The sequence below is a fragment of the Fukomys damarensis genome, unplaced genomic scaffold (genome assembly GCF_012274545.1).
Source record: "Fukomys damarensis isolate Sample0158 unplaced genomic scaffold, DMR_v1.0_HiC HiC_scaffold_38, whole genome shotgun sequence".
Classification (NCBI taxonomy): domain Eukaryota; kingdom Metazoa; phylum Chordata; class Mammalia; order Rodentia; family Bathyergidae; genus Fukomys; species Fukomys damarensis.
The window spans coordinates 44,804,226-44,825,790 of record NW_022900950.1 but is presented as its reverse complement, the minus strand read 5'-3'; the positions used below and the strand labels follow the sequence as shown (position 1 = coordinate 44,825,790).

General features: G+C 45.9%; 1 protein-coding gene across 3 annotated transcripts in view; it reads right to left on the bottom strand.

Annotated features, from left to right (window-relative positions):
• Window positions 1-21,565, bottom strand: part of Atp7b (ATPase copper transporting beta) — a 76,969-nt gene that overhangs the window by 5,781 nt on the left and 49,623 nt on the right. For all 3 annotated transcript variants that reach the window (XM_010636616.3, XM_010636618.2, XM_010636617.3), the window contains 14 exons: window positions 20,372-20,448; window positions 18,490-18,664; window positions 16,370-16,603; window positions 15,660-15,751; window positions 11,900-12,027; window positions 11,657-11,811; window positions 11,297-11,431; window positions 8,279-8,473; window positions 5,947-6,129; window positions 4,768-4,933; window positions 3,405-3,548; window positions 2,078-2,220; window positions 598-801; window positions 398-515 (listed from right to left, as the gene is read on the bottom strand). In XM_010636616.3, the coding sequence (XP_010634918.1) occupies window positions 398-515; window positions 598-801; window positions 2,078-2,220; window positions 3,405-3,548; window positions 4,768-4,933; window positions 5,947-6,129; window positions 8,279-8,473; window positions 11,297-11,431; window positions 11,657-11,811; window positions 11,900-12,027; window positions 15,660-15,751; window positions 16,370-16,603; window positions 18,490-18,664; window positions 20,372-20,448 (2,149 nt within the window). The remainder of the gene's footprint in view (window positions 1-397; window positions 516-597; window positions 802-2,077; window positions 2,221-3,404; window positions 3,549-4,767; window positions 4,934-5,946; window positions 6,130-8,278; window positions 8,474-11,296; window positions 11,432-11,656; window positions 11,812-11,899; window positions 12,028-15,659; window positions 15,752-16,369; window positions 16,604-18,489; window positions 18,665-20,371; window positions 20,449-21,565) is intronic.

The following is a 21,565-nucleotide window of genomic DNA, read 5'->3' as shown; positions in this document are numbered from 1 at the left end:
TTAGTCTTGAGACCACATGTCTTAATAAGTGGTTCAAGATCCCAATGATGAATGTAACTGTACTGTATACCTAAGATGTACCAATAAACTCAGTGAGAAAAAAAAAAAGTGGTTCAAAAAAGAGGGCCACAGTAAATAAGTGGCCATGCACCTTCACCAGCTTTGGAGAAAGGACCAGAGTGAATGAAGCTCTGGGGTTTCTCAGCAGTTTCTCATTTACCTTCAGTGACATATAAAGCAGGAACAAAAACCAACACTTCGACACTTACTGTGCCTAGCCAGCCAGCTAAGGAGGTGTACAACTCACCAAGCTCAGCAGGGACCTGGCAGAGAGAGACCTATCTGGCTGCCAGAGAAGCCAAAGGTGGCACAGCAGGTGAGAGCTCTCCCAGCCTACCTGCAGCGATGGGTATCCCCACCATGTTGTAAATCAGTGCCAGCACCAAGTTGACGCGGATCCTGCGGACGGTCCTTTTGGAGAGGTGAATGCTGGCCACCACATCCAGTAAGTCGTTCTATAGGACAGGAGCATGATGCATAAGAGGCCCGGCCCACTGCCCTCAGCCCTCATTGCCACCTGGATGTAGCCAAACTCACTCTGATGAGAACCACATCTGCCGCCTCAATGGCAACATCTGTGCCAGTCCCGATGGCGATGCCCACATCGGCCTGGGCCAAGGCTGGGGAGTCATTCACCCCATCGCCCACCATAGCGACTTTCTTCCCTTCATTCTGGAGCTCCTGGACCTTGGCGACCTTGTGAGAAGGCAGCACCTCTGCAAACACTTTGTTGATACCAACCTAAAGGGAGAAGAAATCCTGCCTTTTGTTGGCAAAAGACACCAAACACGCAGAAGCCAAGAGTCACTCTTGTCCCCCTCTCTCTGCCTCTAGGTTCAGTCAATCATCTCAGTCAACCAAGTTCCACAGACTGGAGGTTACAGGGTCCCACCCTGTGCTCTCCCTGTTGGCCTGCTTGTTCCTGGTTTGGCCACCCAACTCTTTTCCGAATGTTATGTCAGCCATCTATCCAGAACAGCAACCGTTGAGTTGTGATACTGTCCTGCTTCACTTCTCCAGTGGACCCTGAGGATGAGAACTAAGCTCTCCGGGTCTGCTTCCTTGGTCCTCCAAGGTCTTGCCCCACCTCCTGGCCAGCAGCTGGTGCCACACTCAAGACTGTGCCATCCAGCAGCAATGGCACCTACGGGTCCCTGCACCACTTTGCAGCCCTCAGGGGTGCTCAGGCTGGACGCGCTCCGGGAAAGGTTCAGTTTCCTCAGACTTCCTCCCATTTCTTCATTCGTCTGGCTCTGGGCTTGGTATCCCCTCCCCTGGGAAGCTGTCTCCTGCCTTGCCAGGGTAAGGGTAGGATACTCCTTGGCATTCCTAGGGTCCCCTGTGCACTTCTTCTGGGTGCTTGAGCATTCCAGCCTATACTGGGTCATGGGTCCACCCTTCCTGCAAGGTCATAAACCCTCCAAAAGCAGAGCCCCTAATTATTCCTCCCTGTAGCTGCGGAGCCTGGCATTATGCCTATCTGTCATCCTCATGGTGCTTGCTAAGTGCTTCTTGAATGGACAAACACGTTTTAACTGGGAAAAGCAAGGAGATGCTCAGCAAATCCATCAGCAGGAAAGAAGGCCATGCAGAGCAGAGGTATTGCTGCTGCCCCACAAGAAGCAATTACCTTTCACAGTCACATCTGGGTGAGTGGAGCGGGGCAGGAGTATAGCTTCCAGGAATCCACACCAGAGCTATTGCTGTGTGGGGCCAGCACTGTGCTGTCCTCACAAACCAAGGGCTGCTGAAGAACTGCCCAGAGTCCAGGGCATACAAGTGGGCTGAGCTACCAAAATACTCCCTGAACTAAAGGTGAGACCATTTTTATTTAGCCCTCAAGCCATAATCTTTTTGGGAAATGGTCAAAGAACACGGAACTGCTTTTCAAAGGTTGCATAGCAGGGGAGAAGAACAGAAGCAAAGATGAGCACCAGTGCTTAATTTGTCCACTTCTGTGAGCTCAACACAATTTGTAATTTTATAGGAGAAAGCTATCACTGGTCCCCAGCCATACCTGGGTGGCAATGGCTCTGGCTGTCTTTCGGTTGTCCCCGGTGATCAGAACCACATCCACACCCATGCTTTTCAGGGTATGCACCGCCAGGGCAGCCTCTGGCTTGACAGCATCTGCGATGGCGATCATCCCACAAAGCACACCTGGGGGAAACCACACAAGGTCAGTAAAGGTGCAGGGCAGTGCGCAAGACGCAAGGGTCTGCAACAGTGCTCATCATATAATGTTACACACAAAAATGAAACACCGAAGTATGTAATGTGTTATGGTTTGGGTTCTAGAGGCATCTAGGAGTCTGGAAGGAAACTGAAAATTCAAGATGGCTAGGTGAGGGGTAGAACTCTAACTGATGTACTGTATTCTTTACAACTCTCTAAATTTTCCAAATTTCTCTACCAGTTCCATATGTTACAAAGTGCCTACTGCATCATAAGAACTCAATATATATTTTACATGTTTGCTATTAAAATATGAGAAATACAGCAAATGTTAAAATGATGGACATCCAAACTAGAAAATCAGTACTCCCTTATTTCCCTAAAAAAATTCTGTATATAAATTTTGAGATAAGACTAAGTCACTAAACTGCCCAGGCTGAGCTCAAACTCGTGATCCTTCTGCCTCAGCCTCCAGGAGAGAAAATCTTTATAGATACAGGAAGATTCTGAGGAGAGTGAAGGGTGCGTGGCAGGGCCTCCCTACTTCTGCTGATTTTGGCTTGAGTTGACTTGTTTGTAAGGATTTCAGAGAAGGGAAAAAGACAGAATGAAAGAGGAAGACATCTGACTGGAGTACTAGAATGTGGTGCCATCATTAGTTATTTGCAGAGTTTGACTTCTTAGCAGAAACTGGCGTGAAGCAAATAAAAATCTCTGCTCTCTCTGGGGCAGACAGCCCAGGATACAACCTGGGTGTGAAGACACACGGAGTCACAAGAAGCTCTGTGTGCACCAATCTGTGCGAGTCAGATGCTAGGGAGCTGCAGGGACCTCATTATCTAAAGATATCCTACAGCGACCTTTCAGGGACAGGGTTCCTGTGTTGTCTGTAGTGATGAGTGAGAAGGATCACTTTAAACTGCCAATCTGGGCAGGAGAAAAGATGACAGTGAACACTGCACTCCAACAACAGGGGGCTTGCAGGAGAGCCAGAGCTGGCTCCTGGCCAAGACAGAGCCAGTGAACAGGTAAAGACCTCAGGAGAAGGGAGGGAGAACAAGGAAGGGAGGGAGGGAAGAAAGGAGGAAGAAAGAAAAGGCCTCTTTTGCCTGACATGCCCAGGAAATGGCCTTCTACGAGAGAGGAGGAAGGCTCAGGCAGGGAGATACCGTCAATCGCCACCAGGATGGCTGTCTGTCCTTTCATTTCATGATCGATCATAGCATCACTGACGTCACTGGAGATGGTTAAGCCGTTGCGCCTCATCCACTCACGGTTTCCAATCAGCACAGAGAAAGTCTGGGGCGCTGTATCTATTCAAAGAAAGGAGTTATTCCTAATAGTCCAACTTCATGATGGACTAAGAGCTGGGAATGGTTTTAACATTCATAACATAACAGCCATTTAATGATTAGGAAAAACTAAAACCTATAGATGCCTCTTATAACAACACCTTTAGAGGACCAGGGAAAAAGTACAACTAATGTGTAGAAAATGTGGATATAAATGAAAATAGAGTGCTAGTAGTACATGCTACAGGTGTAAAAATGCTGTAGACATATTCATCATCATGTAATATCCTTATTACTGTTGCCTTTAAGGTATCTGTTGACTCGTCTTCTACACGGGTCCGAAGCAGTTAGGTTTCTGCCAGTCCAGAGCACTTATGACTAGGCTCACTGATAACCCAAGGTGAATCAACAATTAACCAGGTCAGTCTGTTTCTAAAACACATTTTAAAACTATGCCTCCAAAAAAAAAAAGCCAAGTGGGACTCCCATGTCACCTTCTAATGGCGCGTGTCCCTGGAGTGCCACTGCACCCACCAGTCTGAATCCTCTGATGGTTACTCCGGGGTTTTAAATTGCTAGAAGGGGAGGGTGGCTTCTAACAACACCACTTAAGTCAAGATTTAGCTACCAGCATAATGAAGAAAAAAACACTAAACACGAGTTCTTGAGGTTGTCAGTGTTTTCCACCCACCTAAGGTTACAGCTGGCAAGCTGTGCTTAAACGCAGAAAGACAGCTGCCACTCTGAAGAGCAACCCTTCTTGACTCGAGCAGACAGTTCTCATCTGCTCCCCTGACTTTCTGTCAGCTCTGTAAATACTGTACACCCCATGAAAGTTTACCCATACCGGAAGGAAACAGGGAGAACAAAGGCAGATTTTCAATTTGGGCTACAAAGGGGGAAACTCGGGGCCAGGGATTTAGCTCAGTGCTGCTGCTGCCTGACTCACAAGCACAAGTTCTTGAGTTCAATCCCCAGTACCAGAAAAAGGCGGGGGACCTCAAAATTACAGATCAGTGAAGTGATTCTCTATAGATCTAAGTCAACATTACTTTGGTCTGCCAGAAACATCAACATTTAGGTGTGTGAAATCATGCCAGAGAGAAACTGTGGGCTTTCCTGAGGGTGGCAGATGTGGAATGCCCAGCCACAAGCCACGCACAGGTGGGCCAGGCATAGAACTCCCTGTGGCTTGGCCCACCACTGCAGATTGACCTGAGGGGACAAAGGTCAGGAATACCTTTTCCTGGAGGGCTGCCAATCCCCTTCAGGGGAGCAGCCTGCCCACTCAGTGGGCGCTCACTCTGGGCCAGGATGCCTTCCACATTGCTGACTTTGCAGCCAATTCCACAGCCTGGCACCGCCTGGAAGTCCGTGCAGTATCCCAAGGTCTCTGTTCCAAGTTCCTTGGAAGGCAGGGAGAAGGAGAGGTATGAGAAGCCAGAGAGGGGCAGGACAGAGGGCAGGCTGGGCAGTGAGAGGAAGGAGGGAAGTGGAATTGAAGGGAAAGCTTGGGAAATCTACTGCTAATTCAGCAACAGTTACTAAACTGAACAAAGTTAAGCAGTCTAACCCACCCCTAGGCAGATGCTTCAGTTCATACCAGACAATTCAAAGAAAGCTATTTCTAGGTTGCAAATAATTTCATAAAAGTGATGGAATAATGTGGCAGGTGACAATGCTATTTTGAGGCCATCAAGATAGCTCTGCAAGTGTCAGACCCTAGAGAGGGATCGTGAGGAGGCAGGGAAGGAAGTGAGCGGAACAGCAGTGAAGTCCACCTGGGCGTACATGACCTTTCTCCTAACCTGCCAGGAAGACGTGAGATGGCAGAGGGTCACGCCCATGCAAAGGACAAAACAAGAAACAAGGTTTCTGAAGAGTTCTTGTCCAGGAAGAGGTGTCACGTCACCCATCTACATTTAACATAACAGGATTTGTGCAGGCAGTTTACAATCTGTCAGCACAGCATCCTGACAGTCTGCTCAACAGAAAAGGAAAGAGGTCCTTTCATATGGGGAGAGGAGGGCAGTGCTTCCCAGGGCCTTCGGCTCACTCTGCTGGCTCAGCTCCAGGTCCTCCACTCTCATTTCATGTCTGTGTCCCTGGTACTAAGCCTCACGAAGGCCGAAGGCCTATATTTCTAGGCCCCCTTTCTCCCCCCAGCTTCAGAACAAAGCTCCCCAAGGGCACAGGTCACATCTCACTGGTTTTGTCCCGTGTCCAGTGCCAAACATGCTCAGCAAGTGGCCATGACACTGCACTGCCTTTGTGGTGGCCAGGAACTGTGACAAAGCCAACTGTGAGCCTCTCCCACCACAGGCGAAGGCCTCCCTTGACAGCTGGGAAGGCGGGCATGTGAGGAGAAGGGAGGACCAGGCCAGGGAGGGGTCGCAGAGCAATGATGAGGTCTACGTACCTCTTTACAGTATTTGGTGACTGCCAAGCCCAGGGGATGCTCACTGCTGGCCTCTGCAGTGCCCACCACAGCCAGAACCTTTCTGAGGGGCAGTGTAGCCACATCTACAAGCAGCAGGACTCGCATGACCCTGGGAACCCCGTGGGTAATGGTTCCAGTTTTGTCAAACATCACAGTCTTTATCTGCCAAAACAACCACATCTCAGTGATACAACCCAGACAGGAGGGGTTTCCAGAGTCCACATCATCTTGAGGAAGGGCTTCACCTACCTGCCTCAAGTAGGTAAACATACATCATGATTTCCTACCCTGACACTCTGTAGTCAACCTGGGGATTTACCTGCTATTATAAAGAAATTGGTCTCCATGCGTCCATCAATACCTATCCTATGGCTTACCCAAGCAGGTCCAGCCAGAAACTCTAGGGTATCGCCAGGACATGACACAGTTCACAGACTTTTTCAGTTCAGGTCAGGAGTCAGGCCCAGGGGTCTTCTTGTCTCTTATCCCCCACTCGCTGCTGTCCCTTATCCACCAAGCCATGACTGTTTTCCTCTCCTTGCCTCAATTCAAAAGCCTGCCTAGAATACAGTCCTCACGTCTGAGATCTAGAAAGGCAGGGACCCATAATAACAAGTAACCACAGAGCTGGCTGCAAACCCACCTCACGTGGTCAATGGCAGCTTTGCCCTGGTCCTCAAGTGTCCGGCTCAGATATTCTTCACCAGTCGCTCTCAGGCACCTGTACCTCTGAGGCTCACCTATTTCTAGTACCTGGACTGCTCACCTCACCAAAACTCATTGCTTTGTTCAGACCATGTCCCATAAGCACGGTTGTCTTCCCTGATTAGAAAGCAACTGTTGGGGCCAGGGATTTAGCTCAGTGGTGCTGCTGACTACCTCGCAAGCACAAGGACCTGAGTTCAATCCCTGGTACCAAAAAAAGAAAAAGAAAGCAACTGTTGCTGCTCTGGACTCCTATGATGTACAGTAGCCTTCCTTCAACACCATCAACTGATCTCTAAAGGCCCCTGCCTCCATCAGCCCATCCTTCCCTTTGCAGCCAGATGGAGCTTGCTAGCATGTGACCTAGTCATTCAGAGTACATCCTCCCCCACCATGTTGCCTTCGTTCTTAGGGTGAATCCTTTACCAAATCTTCCAGGCCCCTGTAGCCTGGTCCCTTCCTCAACAGTCTCCTCCACATCCACACAATTCATATTCTCTCTCTGAATTTTAATTTTCTTTGGTACCGGGGATTGAACTCGGGTCCTTGCGCTTGCAAGGCAGGCCACCGAACCACTGAGCTAAATCCCCGGCCTCTCTCTGATTTTTTAAAGTTTCTCATCGTGTATTTATTCAGCAAATAACCTCCAAGTAATTTCAATGTGCCAGGCCCTGGCCTAAATGCTGGGGACACAATGCTGAGGGAAAGTTCAGTTTTTCAGAGCTTACGACACAGCAGTATTGCCTCCCCAGGTGCTGCCATCTGCTGTGCCCACTGCTGGAGCTATCCCTCCACCCTCGGTCATGGGCTGATTCTAGCTGAGCTGGCAGGTCTCAGATTCACCTTGCCTGGCCACCTGCCACACAGCCCAAACTGCCAAGTAAGACAGGTCCTACTACAGCTTCCTCACAGCATCTCACCCTCTCGTCACACTTGTCCGTTCACCTGTCTGTCTCACTACACTGCCAGCTCCTTGGAAGCTGGGTACTGTGACCATCACCAGAACTGAGCACACAGCCCACTCGCAGTAAGCACTTGACAGTCAAGGAATAAACAAACGGGAGTGTGAAAGGTCAGGGGCTGGTGTGTTAGGCAGAAGGAAGGCTCTTCAGGCATGCTGTTGCTCACTATTCTACCCCTAGGGTCACAGGACCCGGCCACTACGCCTACAAATATGGGCTGGCTTTGTCTCCTGGAGCCTTACTGCCTGATTACCTTGTCTCTGCCTTGTGAGAGCTGCCGGCCTTGGAATGGCCTCCCTAACCTCTTCAGTTGCAGTTTCTTCACCTGTAAATTCAGAATAATAAGCACCTACAGCAAACAAGGCAAATAGTCATTACTGAGATGGAACCAGTGAACATTCACGAGCTTTTAATCATCTGTTAACCATTGCGACCGTTTGCCATTCTTGTTTCCAGTCAGCCTTGGTTTCCTTGTTCATGTTATTAACATTTCTCCCTTTAGGTTGCTCTTGGGCTTTTCTTTTAATTAAAAAGAGTAAATACATACATTTTCACTAGGACTAGGAAAGTGTCAGCCAAGCCTCCAAAGGGGGAAGGGAGAGTTGGTGAGGGTCTCCTTGTGTCCCATCTCCAGAGCCACCCACCTTGTGCGCCATCTCCAGAGGCTTGCCTCCCTTGATGAGGATGCCATGCTGGGCGGCCACTCCAGTACCCACCATGACTGCCGTGGGCGTGGCCAGCCCCAGGGAGCAGGGGCAGGCAATGCACAACACAGTGATGGATGTCTGGAAGGCGAACCGGATGATCACCTCTGTCTGCGACACGTTCTTGCTGGGGTTCTGAGGAGGAAACAGAGGCAGACACAGAGCATAGTGAAGAATCTCACTGAATCCTCATCTTGCAAGGACATCTCAGTGAGGGTGGTGGGGCCTGAGACAGCACAGTGAGCTGGGTTCAGGAAACACAGCAGCATTCTGGCTGCCTCGGCCTCACAGGATTCACTTCATGGCCCCACACCCCCATATTCCCAACTTTATCCTACAGGTTCCTCTCTGACAGGACAGGACAGGAGCAAAGTCATAAAAATCCCTGATAGGGAACAGAGCAAACATCTGGGAGTCATACCATATAATTCACATCCTAGCTCTGATACTAACCTCATCTCTCGGTGCCTCAGTTTCCCCATATACAAAATGGAGTTGATAATACTCAGCTGGCTCACACATTGTTTTACAGATTGAATGAGGCAAAATACATATAAACACAAGCATATGCACAGTACAACACTGGGCAGAGGAGAGGTATCTAAGAAATGACAACTATTACATTATTCTATTATTATCACTGTCATTACGTAAATTTTTAAACTAATGAGGCACCTCCAAACATTCTATCCTAAGACGATAATCACACAATTGGAAAACATACAGGGATATATATCACCATGCTTTGTTTTGTTTCTATAATGGTAAAAACCCAGAAACAACAGGGTATTAGTTAATTAGTGCATAATGGAATATTAAGCAGCTGCTGGAATGATGCATATCTACATTTCTTGATATGGAAAGATAATTAGTACAGCAGAGTTTAAAATGCAATTACGAAAAGAGCAGTGTTGTGATTTCACTTGTGCAAAATCCCCTGCCTCTACCTGTACACAGACTTTCAAGAATAATGGAAAGAGGCCGGGGAGTTACCTCAGTGGTGCCACTGCCTGCCTCGAAAGCACAAGGTCCTGAGTTTGATCCCTGGTACCAAAAAAAAAAGAATACTGGAAAGATGTTTACCAAAGCACCAAAACCATTTCTTCTAGGGAAGGGCTTTGTGCCATCTTTATTTTATTTTCTATACTTTTCATGGCTGTTTTCTTTGTAACCCCCCCTCCCCCAAAAATATGGGTCTATTTTGCAGATGTGGTGGCACAAGCTGGTATTGTTATTTGTACTTTGAGATCTTGAATTAGTTTGGTATATTTTTCAAAATGGCTGGTGGCTATGGAGTCTAACCAAGAAATACTATGCTCATGTAATTACAGTAAAAAGCACATTTTCTAAATTGAGGTCACAGACCACAACCTCTTTACCTTCCAACTACAATTTATTCTTTGATTTTGAAAAGCTGGATTCTAAAATAAGGCATATTCTTTTAAAAATAAAGTATATTCTAATTTTCCTAGAAACACTTTTATTTAGATAGATATGATTTTTTGAGAAAAAAATGTAATTTTTTTAAAAAGCTGAGTAATTCTTGTTAGTATCACCTGGCATTTTGGTACTATTGGGTGGAATTCTGGAAGTTAACATGAACCTTTCCTACACATGAGTTTGTGCAGCAGAATGATGACAATATCTTAAAGGAACATGCAGTACCTCATTTGCCAGCATCCTCCCTGATTTTGCAGATAAAAACAAAAGAAGCCAAAGTAAGACAGAAAGCCTGGAACAGTAGAAAGTCACATACTCTTGACTTCTTTAGAACTGAGTCTTTCCACAGCCCCAAACCAATGAGCTCTTCTCTCACAAAAGTAGAAATTTTAAGCAGTTAGGTGCCATGAATAGCCACTGGCAAATTCTAAAATATATTCATCGCGTACTCTTAAAAACACCGAGGACTCCTTAGATGTCAGAAAGTGGTTAACTTGGCTGCTTTCCATTTGAGATAGAAAAGTTAAGGGAGAAAATGGCATCTTAAGTCATTGATTTGCACCCTAAGAACATCTGATGTACCTTTAATTATAATTTTTTAAAAAGAACAATATCCTATGATTGTAGTTTCTTTTTCTATGGCTCTAAGATGATAAGCACTATACTGGGAAAGGCATGAGATAGGTAAAACACTATTCCCAAACAGCTCTCTCTGGGCCATGAGTATTTTAGGTAAATCAAGGTTTTTCAATTCCAGCACCACACCAAGGCCATCATCATCATCTCGGGGTCCGGCCTGTGCCTTACAGAACTTTGAGCAGCATCCTGGCTTCTCCATACTACATGCAGGTTGCATCCACCCCATTTGTGAAAACCAAAAATGTGTTCAGATATTGTCCGTGACAATCACTGATGTAGTGCTTTGAGGGATGGACTGTGTATCTATATTGTTCTCTAAGTTTGACAAAATGACATTTCCTAAGATAGTGGGAAATCTTGATGTAACCATAATGCTAAGTATTTAATTATTACAAAGCTCAGTGTATATTGGTGTATAGTATTTCCCCATTCAAAAACACTGGAAAGTATTATGACTTGGGAAAGTAGGAGGCTGAAGATGGTATCAGTGGATATAGATAGCAAAAAAGACTTCTCTTAAAATCTATTAAGTAATGTATTCATGCCATCAAGATTATGAAGTGGGATATCTTCTACGATGTAGACCTCATAATTTCAGAAATTGGCAGTGCTGCATATTACAAAGGTGTTAAGCATCAAAGAGCCAAATTAATGTCTAAGGGAATTATCATGGAAGAAGCAAAAGGCATTTTTCACAAACCTGCAGAAGCAGAGCGACAGACTGATTGTCCTAACCTGACTTAGATTCTGCTGTCAATAAATGAAGGAAACAAAACATAATAGATAATTAAAGCCCACTGAATCTAAGACAAGAGAGAAGAGGATTCATGGCAGTAAATTAAAACACTCCAACCATACTGCTCAATGCATTCAACTTACAGGAAAGTATTTCTGAACAACACCAAAATCAATAAAACCGATTACAATCCAAACCACCAACGTCAAAGTTGAAATGATGATGATAAATGGGACAAAATATCCACTAAACCGGTCGGCCAGTTGCTGAATGGGTGCCTACAAAAATAAAACATCAAAATTATGGAAAGTCACAAACTGTGAAGCCATAAAACACCACAAGCATGAATAAGGATTGGGACACTAGCTTCACTAGCTTCCTCATTAATTACATTTACTAATGTACTTTTACTCAATAATTAACTGTTTTTCCTATGGATCCCTTGAAATAATTTCTGAAAAGAGGGAGCCGAAGTCACACCATGCTTTAATTTTTTTCATTACCTTTGACATCTGAGCCTCTTCCACCAACTTCACAATCTGAGCCAAAGTAGTGTTGTTGCCCACATGGGTGGCTTTAATGAGCACAGAGCCATGAGCGTTTATGGACCCGGCGATCACCATGCTCCCAGGTTTCTTAGTGACAGGCATGGCTTCTCCTAGAGGTAGAGAAGAGACAACTCTTGCTCAGCCCCATTCCACATCACATGGTACCCGGCAGGGGGAACATGAAACAAGCCACCTGACCTGTGATGAGGGACTCATCAGCCATGGTATTGCCTTCCAGGACTTTCCCATCCACTGGGAACTTCCCCCCGGGAACGACCTTGATGATATCGCCCCGCTGTACGAGCTCCATGGGCACTTGCTCCTCTCTGAAACAGATGCCACTCAGGTCACACCCAGCCCCTTGTACAGCACCCCTCCCCACAGGCCTGTTACCAGGTCAGGTTCTGGATCAACCACTGGACTAAGTCGCATATACAGCCAGCCCTCTGGTACCTGTGAGCTCTGAATCCACAGCTTCAACCAAACTTGCATCAAAACCATTTAGGGCAAATAAATTTTCATCTGTACTGAACATGTACACACTTTTTTCTTGTCACTATACCCTAAGCAATACAATATAAAACTCTGCACACTGCATTTACATTGTATTAGGTATTGTAAGTCATGGAGAAATGATTCAAAGTATGTAAGAGGAAGCAGCTTATATGCAAATACTAAGCCATTTTATATGAGGGATTTAAGCGCCGGGAAGTTTTGGTTATCCATGGGATCCCCATGGCCACCAGGGGACAACTGTACTTGCTCACTTTACACTGAGCAACAGATAGGAACTGCACATGAGAGGCACACAGGGCAGTCTCACTGTTATGTTGGAGAGCAGGGATTTTACACTAAGGCAACAGGGAATCACTGAAAAACTTTCCACTAGCGTAATACAATCAGATTTGTGCTTCAAAAAGGCCATTGGTTTTAATGTGGAAAAATATTTTGAAGGTGACAAGGCTGGAAGTAGATAGCCAGTGAGGGGACGGAATTGGTTGATTCTTGTATCAGCTGGACTCTTTAACGAAGCCATTAATGAAGCCTGAACAAGCTAGCAGCCCTGAACACACATGCAGAAGAGGGAGAAGATGGATGAGCAAGAACTGAGAGGTCAGAGGCCGATATGCAAATGGAGGAAGGAAAAGAGTTGCAGAGGAAGCCCAGGCTCAGCCCCAGGTGCTGTGCAGGGAAGAGGACCCATTATTCATCTGAAGGGAGCAGGAACATCGCAGTGGTAGAAGGATAAGCCACTGAGAGAAAACTCCACCAGACAGGTAGGTCCTGGTTTCTAGAGATGGAACTGAAAATGAGTTCCATGTGGCTCGTATCAGAAGACACAAGGGAGAAGACATGTCCCAGTGACAGTCTATAACGTAGTTAAGGGGCTGAGGAGAATGAAGAAGACCCATAAAGGAGGCTAAGCAGCAGCAAAATGAAGACATTATTATATGCCAAAAGGCCATGCATGTAAAATGTCCCACCACCTAAACTTGGGATAAAGAAAAAAGGACAGGCATCCCCAGCAGAGGGACAGAAGGAAGGAGAGGCTATGGCCTCATTAAAGAGTCCAGCTGATACAAGAAACTCCAATGGCCGTCAGGAAGTACCAAGGACCTGTCCACATAAGCAGAGGCTAGAGATAGGAGGGCCCTGAAGGAGACAGTGGGGGTTGGGGGCCCATAGCTCATGTTACTGCATGGTTAGCTTCCCCAGGGGACTGCTGCGATACAGAAGAAGTGACCGTGACCCTGGGAGAGTGGGGTGTGCCCAGGAGCCTGGAGCATCCTGGTCAGCAGAGTATGTAGGAAGGACTTCTGAGTGTGCAAAGCAGCATAAATGGACCTGATCTGAGCACACAGCCCATTTTTGGCAAGACAGAATGGACTCTGCTCCCTGATTAAAACACAGTACCGCCCTGTTGTGACAGGAATAGTCAGGTCCACAGCGTGTTCACAGGCAAAAAAATGAATTGCCTTCTTTAGGAAAGAGCTGAGTTATGGCAGGCGTAGCCCATTTCCCTTGGCATCTCAGCTGACAGGTGCCAATCTGCTCATGTTCAGATCACTAAGCAGCCACTGGGTGCCACTGGCAGCTCTTCATACTGTTGTTAGCAGAGGCAGCAGGGCAGATGGGGCAAGGTACATCAAAACAAATGCATGTATGACAGCTCTGTGCCCCCTCTGACACTTTCACCTTTCAGAAATTTTCATCCCATTAATTTTATAAGAGAAAAAAAAAAAGGAATCAAGGTCCATGAGACTGAAGAGCCACCAAAGCTGCTCTGTGTCTGTGCATGTGTCTGTGTGTGTGTGCACACACACACGCACGTGCATGCTCAGAAGCACCAGTGCTCATCACACAGGATGCCTGAGTGGGAGGCAGTATGGCTTGATGGCAAGAGTGGCTCTGTGCCTCCAAAGGCCCGATTCCAGTTCTGCCACCTTCTGTGGACTTTGGGCATGTGACTTCACATCACTGAGCTTTAGATTTTTGCTAATGAAAATGTGGACAGTGACAGTGACCCTGACAGGAGGTCATCACATTAGACAATCTGTGTAAAGTACCAGGTGCAGTTAGGAACCAAATCCCAGCTATCAGGATAATAGTTACAATGATTACTTAAAAGCAGGGTCCAGGGCAAAATCCCATGCTCCCAGGGTAGTCAGCTGGTGCCTCACCCACTTCTCTGTCACAGATTTCTTCATCCCAAGGCTCATGAAAACCTGAACTTCACCAGCTCAGCAGGGCCCATAGCACAGGGCGGCAGCAGTGAGAGTGGCATTATAGCTATGGGCACCAGCACTGGCAGCAGTGGGTGTGGGGTATGGAGTCATGTCTGTTTTCACAGGGGAGACTCTGGAGTCTATGTGACAGTCAACAAAGATGGAGACACTGGAGATAGGAAAAACTGGCAGAGGGAGACATCCCTCCTTCCCCAGGGTGAGGGGTGCCCCAGAAGGCTCACTGAATAGGATGAAGGGAGGCAGCTGAATGGCACTCCATGCAATGCTTGCTCCTCCTTTCAGTGTTTTCTGGATGCCCTTCTGCCTGGAGCTGTCCAGATATGCAAGGTCTAAAACTTCTACCAACTGCAAGCTAAAATAAATCTTCCTCCTTTAAGTTGTGGGTGTTGGGTATTTTGCATCATTGACGAGAAAAGTGACTGCGACAGCCCAGGATATAAAAGAAAGCTAATCAAGAAAATAGAAAAGCCGCAATTTGTAAAACTTTCCGTATTATTAAACATCCTTTAAGAGTCGGTATGTGAAAGGGTTAAGAACATAAGCTCTGGAACAGCCAGAGTACTATCATAACTGCTCTACTTAATTAATATTAATTATTACCCTGGGTCAGTTACTCAGCCTAGCTGACCTCAGTTTCCTCATCTATAAAATAAGAGTAGTACCAGTTCCTGCACGATAAATGTTTTTTTTCCTGGGTGAGGGGAGTTACAAGACTAATGCACAGGTTAAATACAACGAGGTTAGAATAGTGTTTGACAAAATACATTTCATATATACATATATGTATCTATCATATATCTCTCCAAGCAATGATGATAATTATTTTCATTATCAGACAACCTTATGAGGAAGATACTATTACTTCTATTTTATTCTTTGACAAGTCGAAACCCTAATCTCTCTGCCAGACTCCTCAGATCTTGCATGTAAGGCTGTCATAGTCCATGCTTTCTGTGAAGTCATCCTTGACTGCCATTAGCCTTCCTCTTCTAACTCCTGGACTCCTAACCATCTGCACTGCTCATTCTCTATCTGTATGCATACACTATTGCTTGTTCCTTAATTTAAAAGCCTTGTTTGTACAATGGCTTGAGAGTGTGTCCTTGCCTACCCTGCAAGGTCTAGTGAAACGTAACTATAGGATGGGTGTTTGCTGCTTATTGCCCAGGTGATATGAATTATCTCGAGCTCTACTGGTGAACACAACCTACCTGAGGATTAAGTTGTCCTCACCAAGGGTCACAACTGTAGCTTCTGTGGCTTGGAGAGACATGAGTTTGGCAAGAGCTTCTGAAGTTTTGCTCTAGGGAATAACCAGAGTGTAAAATGAGAGATACGTTAACCTGACTGTCCCAACCCAGACCGAAGGGGGCTGCTCCTGGACATAGCCATACCATATGACAAAGGCTCTGTGGGGACCCGTGTTGCTCATGTGGCCACACTTCACCACTATACCTGGTACACAACTCCTGGGTCACTAATGTAAGTTCTAGGAACTCCACTACAGACTGAAAACACCCTGCCAAATGATGGTTCTCTTTCAGGTCCAACCCATTATCTTTTGTGGCCTGTGTTCCTCTCTTTCACAGGACCCAATGCAAGGAAGGAACTCAGGGCAGGGTGTTAAAAAATGCTATGACCCCATGTGGAAGTAATACCTTACACTAACACACTCTATACTCAGGCGCTAAGAGACTATGTGGGTTTTAATAATTAACCAGATTAGCTGGGATTTCAGAAATAGCAACCAATTTGGAGATTAGTGACCGTAGCACCTAATTATATGGAGGTTTCAGATTTCTTAAGTCTTTCACCATACTGTGTGTAATTAGTAATTCTCAACACAGTGTTCAGATGAATTCAGGTCTGTTTTCCAGGAAATTTCAGGTCTGTTCTTTTCTTAACTGGAAGCTATAGTTACTTTTGCCACGTGTTCCAGCCACCGTCCCAGGGCAATAAACACGAAGAGCATGGGGGGTGTGTCAAAGAATGTCACAGGACTCTTCTCGGCCTTCTCAGCAACTGCAACGACCAGGATGACCAGGGAGTAGACGTAGGCAATGCTTGTGGCCAGAACAATGAGCACATCCATGTTGGCTGACCTGTGTCGCAGAGACTTGTAGGCCTGAATATAGAAGTACCACCCACCGAGGAACTGAAAGACAAGGAGAGCAAAGGCTGCCAATGAGCAGGGCAGAGGATTTCATGAGCCAGAGGCCCCCAGGATGGCAAATACTCCAGGTTTGCGCACGTGTGTGACATTACCTTTTCTTCAGTGATTACCTTTTCTAATTCAGAGAGGACTTACTGGCCCACAAAAATTGGATGATCAAGCACACGTGTAACCTTTAAAACCCAGAGCACACAATGTGAGTGTCCCTCAGTAAGGGAATGGTAAAAAATCACGGTTCATTTATATTGGGGACAGTGACAATCTGTAAATAGAAGATGCTAAACCGGGCATGTTGGTGCACACCTATAATTCCAGCACTTGGGACACTGAGGCAGGAGGACTGCCTCGAGTTCAAGGCCACTACAAAGTGAGACCCTGTCTCAAAAAAAGAAAACAAACAAATAAAAAATAAATAAATAGAAGATGCTATATCCATAAACCATTGGCAAAAAGGAAGTCTGTGATACATGGTTAAGTAAAAAGACCTGTATACATTAGAGTATCTCCTATGGTCACATTTCCACTAATAAACAGTCTGTATATATTATGTGAGCATGTATACTCACATACATACACTGCAAATGTGTTTTCTCCACATAGATGAGATCTGGAAAGATACGGGCCCAACTCTTAATGACACTGTAGCCATCCCTGGGGAGCACAGTTCAGCCAGAGGTAGATATGAATAGTGAAAGCATATTTTCCTTTTTGCTTCTAAATCTTCACTATGACTGGAATTGTTTATACAAGTGTACAGCAATTTGCAAATAAAATATAGGGAAAAATGTTATAAATGTGTGCTCCTAAAAAGTCAAACATTATGTGCTAGTTAATCTTCTTTTTCTTTTTTTGCAGTACTGGGGATTGAACTCAGGACCTTGTGCTTACAGGAAGGTATGGCGCCACTGAGCTAAATCCCTGGCCCTGTGCTAGTTAATCTTGACTGTTGACTTGACTGGCTCAGAGATTCTGGAGAGTTGGATTGTGAGGATGCTAACCTTATCAATGGGTTAACCCAATGAAGGGTTTCTCTATTAGGAGGTGGGGCCGAGGTGAAAGAAGTAGGTCCTGGGGGCATGACCTTGAGGACAATATCAGAGCCCTTCCTCTGGAGCTCTTCCCCTGCTCTCCCCTTGGCTGTCATGGGGTGAGGGGCTTCCCTCTTTCATGCCCATCTGCCCTGATGTTTTTGTTTTAGTTCCAGCAGACTATAGACTGAACCCTCTCAAATGATGAGGTAAAGTAAACCTCAATTCCTTTAAGTTGTAGCTGTCAGGTGTTTGGTCCCTGCCACGGAAAAGCTGACTAATACACAATTCCAATAGTTTACTCGATAGTTTAGTTTTACATTCCAAAATAAACATAGACAATACATTTCCCACCAAAAAAACAGCTGGACCCTTAACGGCACCATTACAGCAGACATTGCACAAGGTCTGCCTGCTGAATTACAGCGTGTTCATTCATAAGGATCACATCTTTGCCCTTTTCAAGACGGACCATTCAAGTGAAGCGTGAGCTCTAGGGCATCCAGCTGCTGCTTCTAAGAACAGGTAAATTAAGCTGAACAGTAAGCAAATTGGGGACACACAGGTTCACCAGTCTTGCAGAGAGGAAGCTGCTGCTCTAGGGCGTTTTGATCACCTGTAGTCAACTGTGAAACTAGATCCTTCTCAGCCTACAGGCAGAGGGTCTGGCCCTGTCATTTTGGTCATAAGACAGAAATGAAAGCAGCAATGTGAGAAGCTGGGGTGGGAAATACCACTAAAACCAAGCTAAAAAGCTGTGTTCAGCCTAAGAGGGGAGAGTATCTGTGGGTCACACATGGGCACTGAGAGCAGGGGCTTCTCCAGCTTTCTAATATATACCTGGACGAAGGTACACAAGATGAAGAAGATAAGGTTCAGAATAGACAGTCCTGGGATGATACTGTGGTCCAGGACCATTGCCTCGTGGGGCTCACTGCTGGGTATTAACATATAGATCATTAAGCCCATGACAGGGATGCCAAAGACCAGGCTGCACAGGAAAGACTTCTTCCACCTGAAAGCAAATGCAGCACACAGACATGTTAGACACGGTCACTTAGATCATAGCACAGTACCCTCTTGAAGACTCAGTTTAAAACCTGACTTTCTCACATGTCTAGAACAGACCACCACAGGCTAAAAAAGTAAAGCTCTCTCTCTACTACTGCAATTTCAGGGACAATCTAAAGATCTAAACATTGTGGCAGCACAGCCCTCTTCGTTAGCTGGCTGCTATGTGACCTTCGATCTATAGGTTTCACAACTGAGGTCCAGGAGCTAAGAATCTACCCCAAAGAGGTTAACATTCTCCGTCTACAGCTGCCTATAGCTCCTTCATCAAAATCCATTCTTACAAAGACCCTCAAAGGAAAAAACAACAAAAAGGCTGATGGCAGTATTTTGCTAGTATAAGCTTACTTACACATTCAATTTTGTCAGGAGCAGGACTGAACCCAGGTTCTTTGTGCTCCAGCCCTTTTTAATTTTTTATTGAGACAGTCTTGTAAAGTCACTAAGTCGCCCAGGCTGGGCTTGAATTTGTGGTCCTTCTTCTTCAGCTTGCCAGAGTACTTGGATTATAGGCATGCAGCACTGTGCCCAGCCATTACACATTCAATTTTTAAACAATTATTTAAAATAGAGTCAGTAAGAATAGCGAGGCTGTCTTGACAAACACAGTGTCTGCAATCAGAGGTCACAGGGGAAACCACACCTGCGGTTTCACAAGGACTGCAACACACGTGAATCTCTAACCATGGTTGTGGAGCCTCCTCCCTCGTTCCTCTCCTTTGCTCTTCCTCTTCTTCTCTGACCATTAATAATGGAAGGCCCCCGTGCTCCAGCTTTCCACCTCTTCACTTTTACCTTGATGACTGAATGCCAGTCCTGCCTTTATTATGTGTCCAGGCTGCTGCCCAGTCAGGCTTCCTGACTTTTCAGGTCCCTGGCCTGCCAGTCCCCCTGTGCCCCCGGGATCCTCAAGGGCATCCCAGAAGATGCCCGCACTACTACCAATGCATTGAGCCTAAGTCTCAAATCCTGGGTCCCCTACTTGGAGGCTTCCTCAACCTTCCAGAACCCACCTACACCACTGTCATGGCTCCTCACTCTTTCCCTGCCAGACCAGAGCCACACTAAAGCAGGGATAATGGCGTCTGTTCATCCCCAGCAGTATCACAATGCTCTCCACACAACAGTAGCCTCTAAATTTGTTGAAAGCTAAGATTCTGTCCAAAACAATGAGTGAACCCCAGTCTCCTGCTTCCTTGGCCATTTGCTTTCCACTTAGCCATGATGTCTGCCCTCAGATCCTAGCTCCAGAGCCTATGCAAATAAAGTCTGAAAATACTGTTAAGAAAAAAAAGACCCTCCCTTTTTCTCTCCCAATTTGAGCACTATCCAATTAAAGCTGGCTGTTTAAATTAATGAAAATTAAGTGAAACTTGAAAATTCAGGCCACAGCTACACCAGCTGCCATTCCAAGTGCTTATACAAAGAAGTGCAGTGCAGACCTGGAATGCTGCCATCATGGCAAAACTTCTACAGACAGTGCTACTTCAAAGAGTTAATGCTCCAAGGATAAAGGCAACCAATCCAGCTGGGAGCCCAGGGATAGCAGACACTCAGAAGCACAAAAGCCTTCACACAACACGAGCCACAGACTCGGTGGGGAAGGCAGACCGACACACAGGTCTTTGGTTTGTTTTAGTGTTCTACATACTGCTTTATTTCCATCTTGTGGTCCAAGTGATGAGCGTTGGGCCTTCTCTGGTCCAGAGAAGCATGGAAGCCGATCTCCTTGTTATCAAAAAGAGAGGGGTGAGGAACAAAGGGGAAGGTATTTGTTAAAACATGCATTGGTGCAGAGCACTTTACAGCTCTGGAAATTAGACAGTGAATTTCAAAATGCCTCTGGAGACTCTACTGGGTTCTCTCACACTGGCTGACAAACCCTGTTTAGAGGTTCAGTACTGTCTATGTTGAGAGACTGCACCATATGTAAGGAGACACAAATGGTGTCTTCAAATGGTAACTCCTGACCTTCTGCTGGCAAAGCAGTGGATTCTGGGAAGCTAACTTCACCAGGCCCCAAAGCCAATCAGTACTGATTTATAAATTCAAAACTTTTGAGTTGAGGAATCCCACATCTTCCACAGTCTGGTAGCTTCCTTCCATTCACATGGAAAGGGAAAGTTAGAGAGATTAAATACTTTGCTTACAGCCACAGTGCTATTCAGAATAGCTAGAGCCAGAACACAGGTCTCTAGGCTTCTGGATCTAAATGTCTCCCACCAAAACTACTCTCAGCCCCTTCAGTATCAGGGAGCCGTGCTTCTCCTGTGGCCCACAGAGCCTGGGCCTCAACCTTGGGCTTTTCTCACAAATGACCCCATCAACTTCAGCAACCGCCTTGATCTGATTACTAGTCTCTGACATTAGTCAGGAAATGTCAGTCACTATGATAAAGAGAAGGACCCCAAAACTCTGGGGCTGGGATTTTTAGACAAAACTGAAAGTTGTGGTGGAAAAAAAAGAGTATCTAAGACTATGTACAACAAATGGTTTTACAACTAACACTAACCTAATTACATTAGGAAAAGATACAGTAGAGACACAAACATGGAGGCCAAGCAATATTCCAATATTCTTCAATAAGGAAAAAGAGGGTGCTGAGTGGAAGCAGGCCATATCTGAAGGTCCTACCTAAGGACTACCTGTTTACTGCATCATCGTGACTCCTTAGCCTTATACCACGTCACTGCTGTTCTTTAAGAACAACACAGTGGTACAGTAGAAATAGAAAGGCTGCTGGGCTTTGAACTGTGAGATCTGGGTTTGAGAGCCATTTGGCACCTGGGAGTTGGATCCCAGGGAATAAAGCCCTTAACTTCTCGGACGATCTTTCCCCATTTGA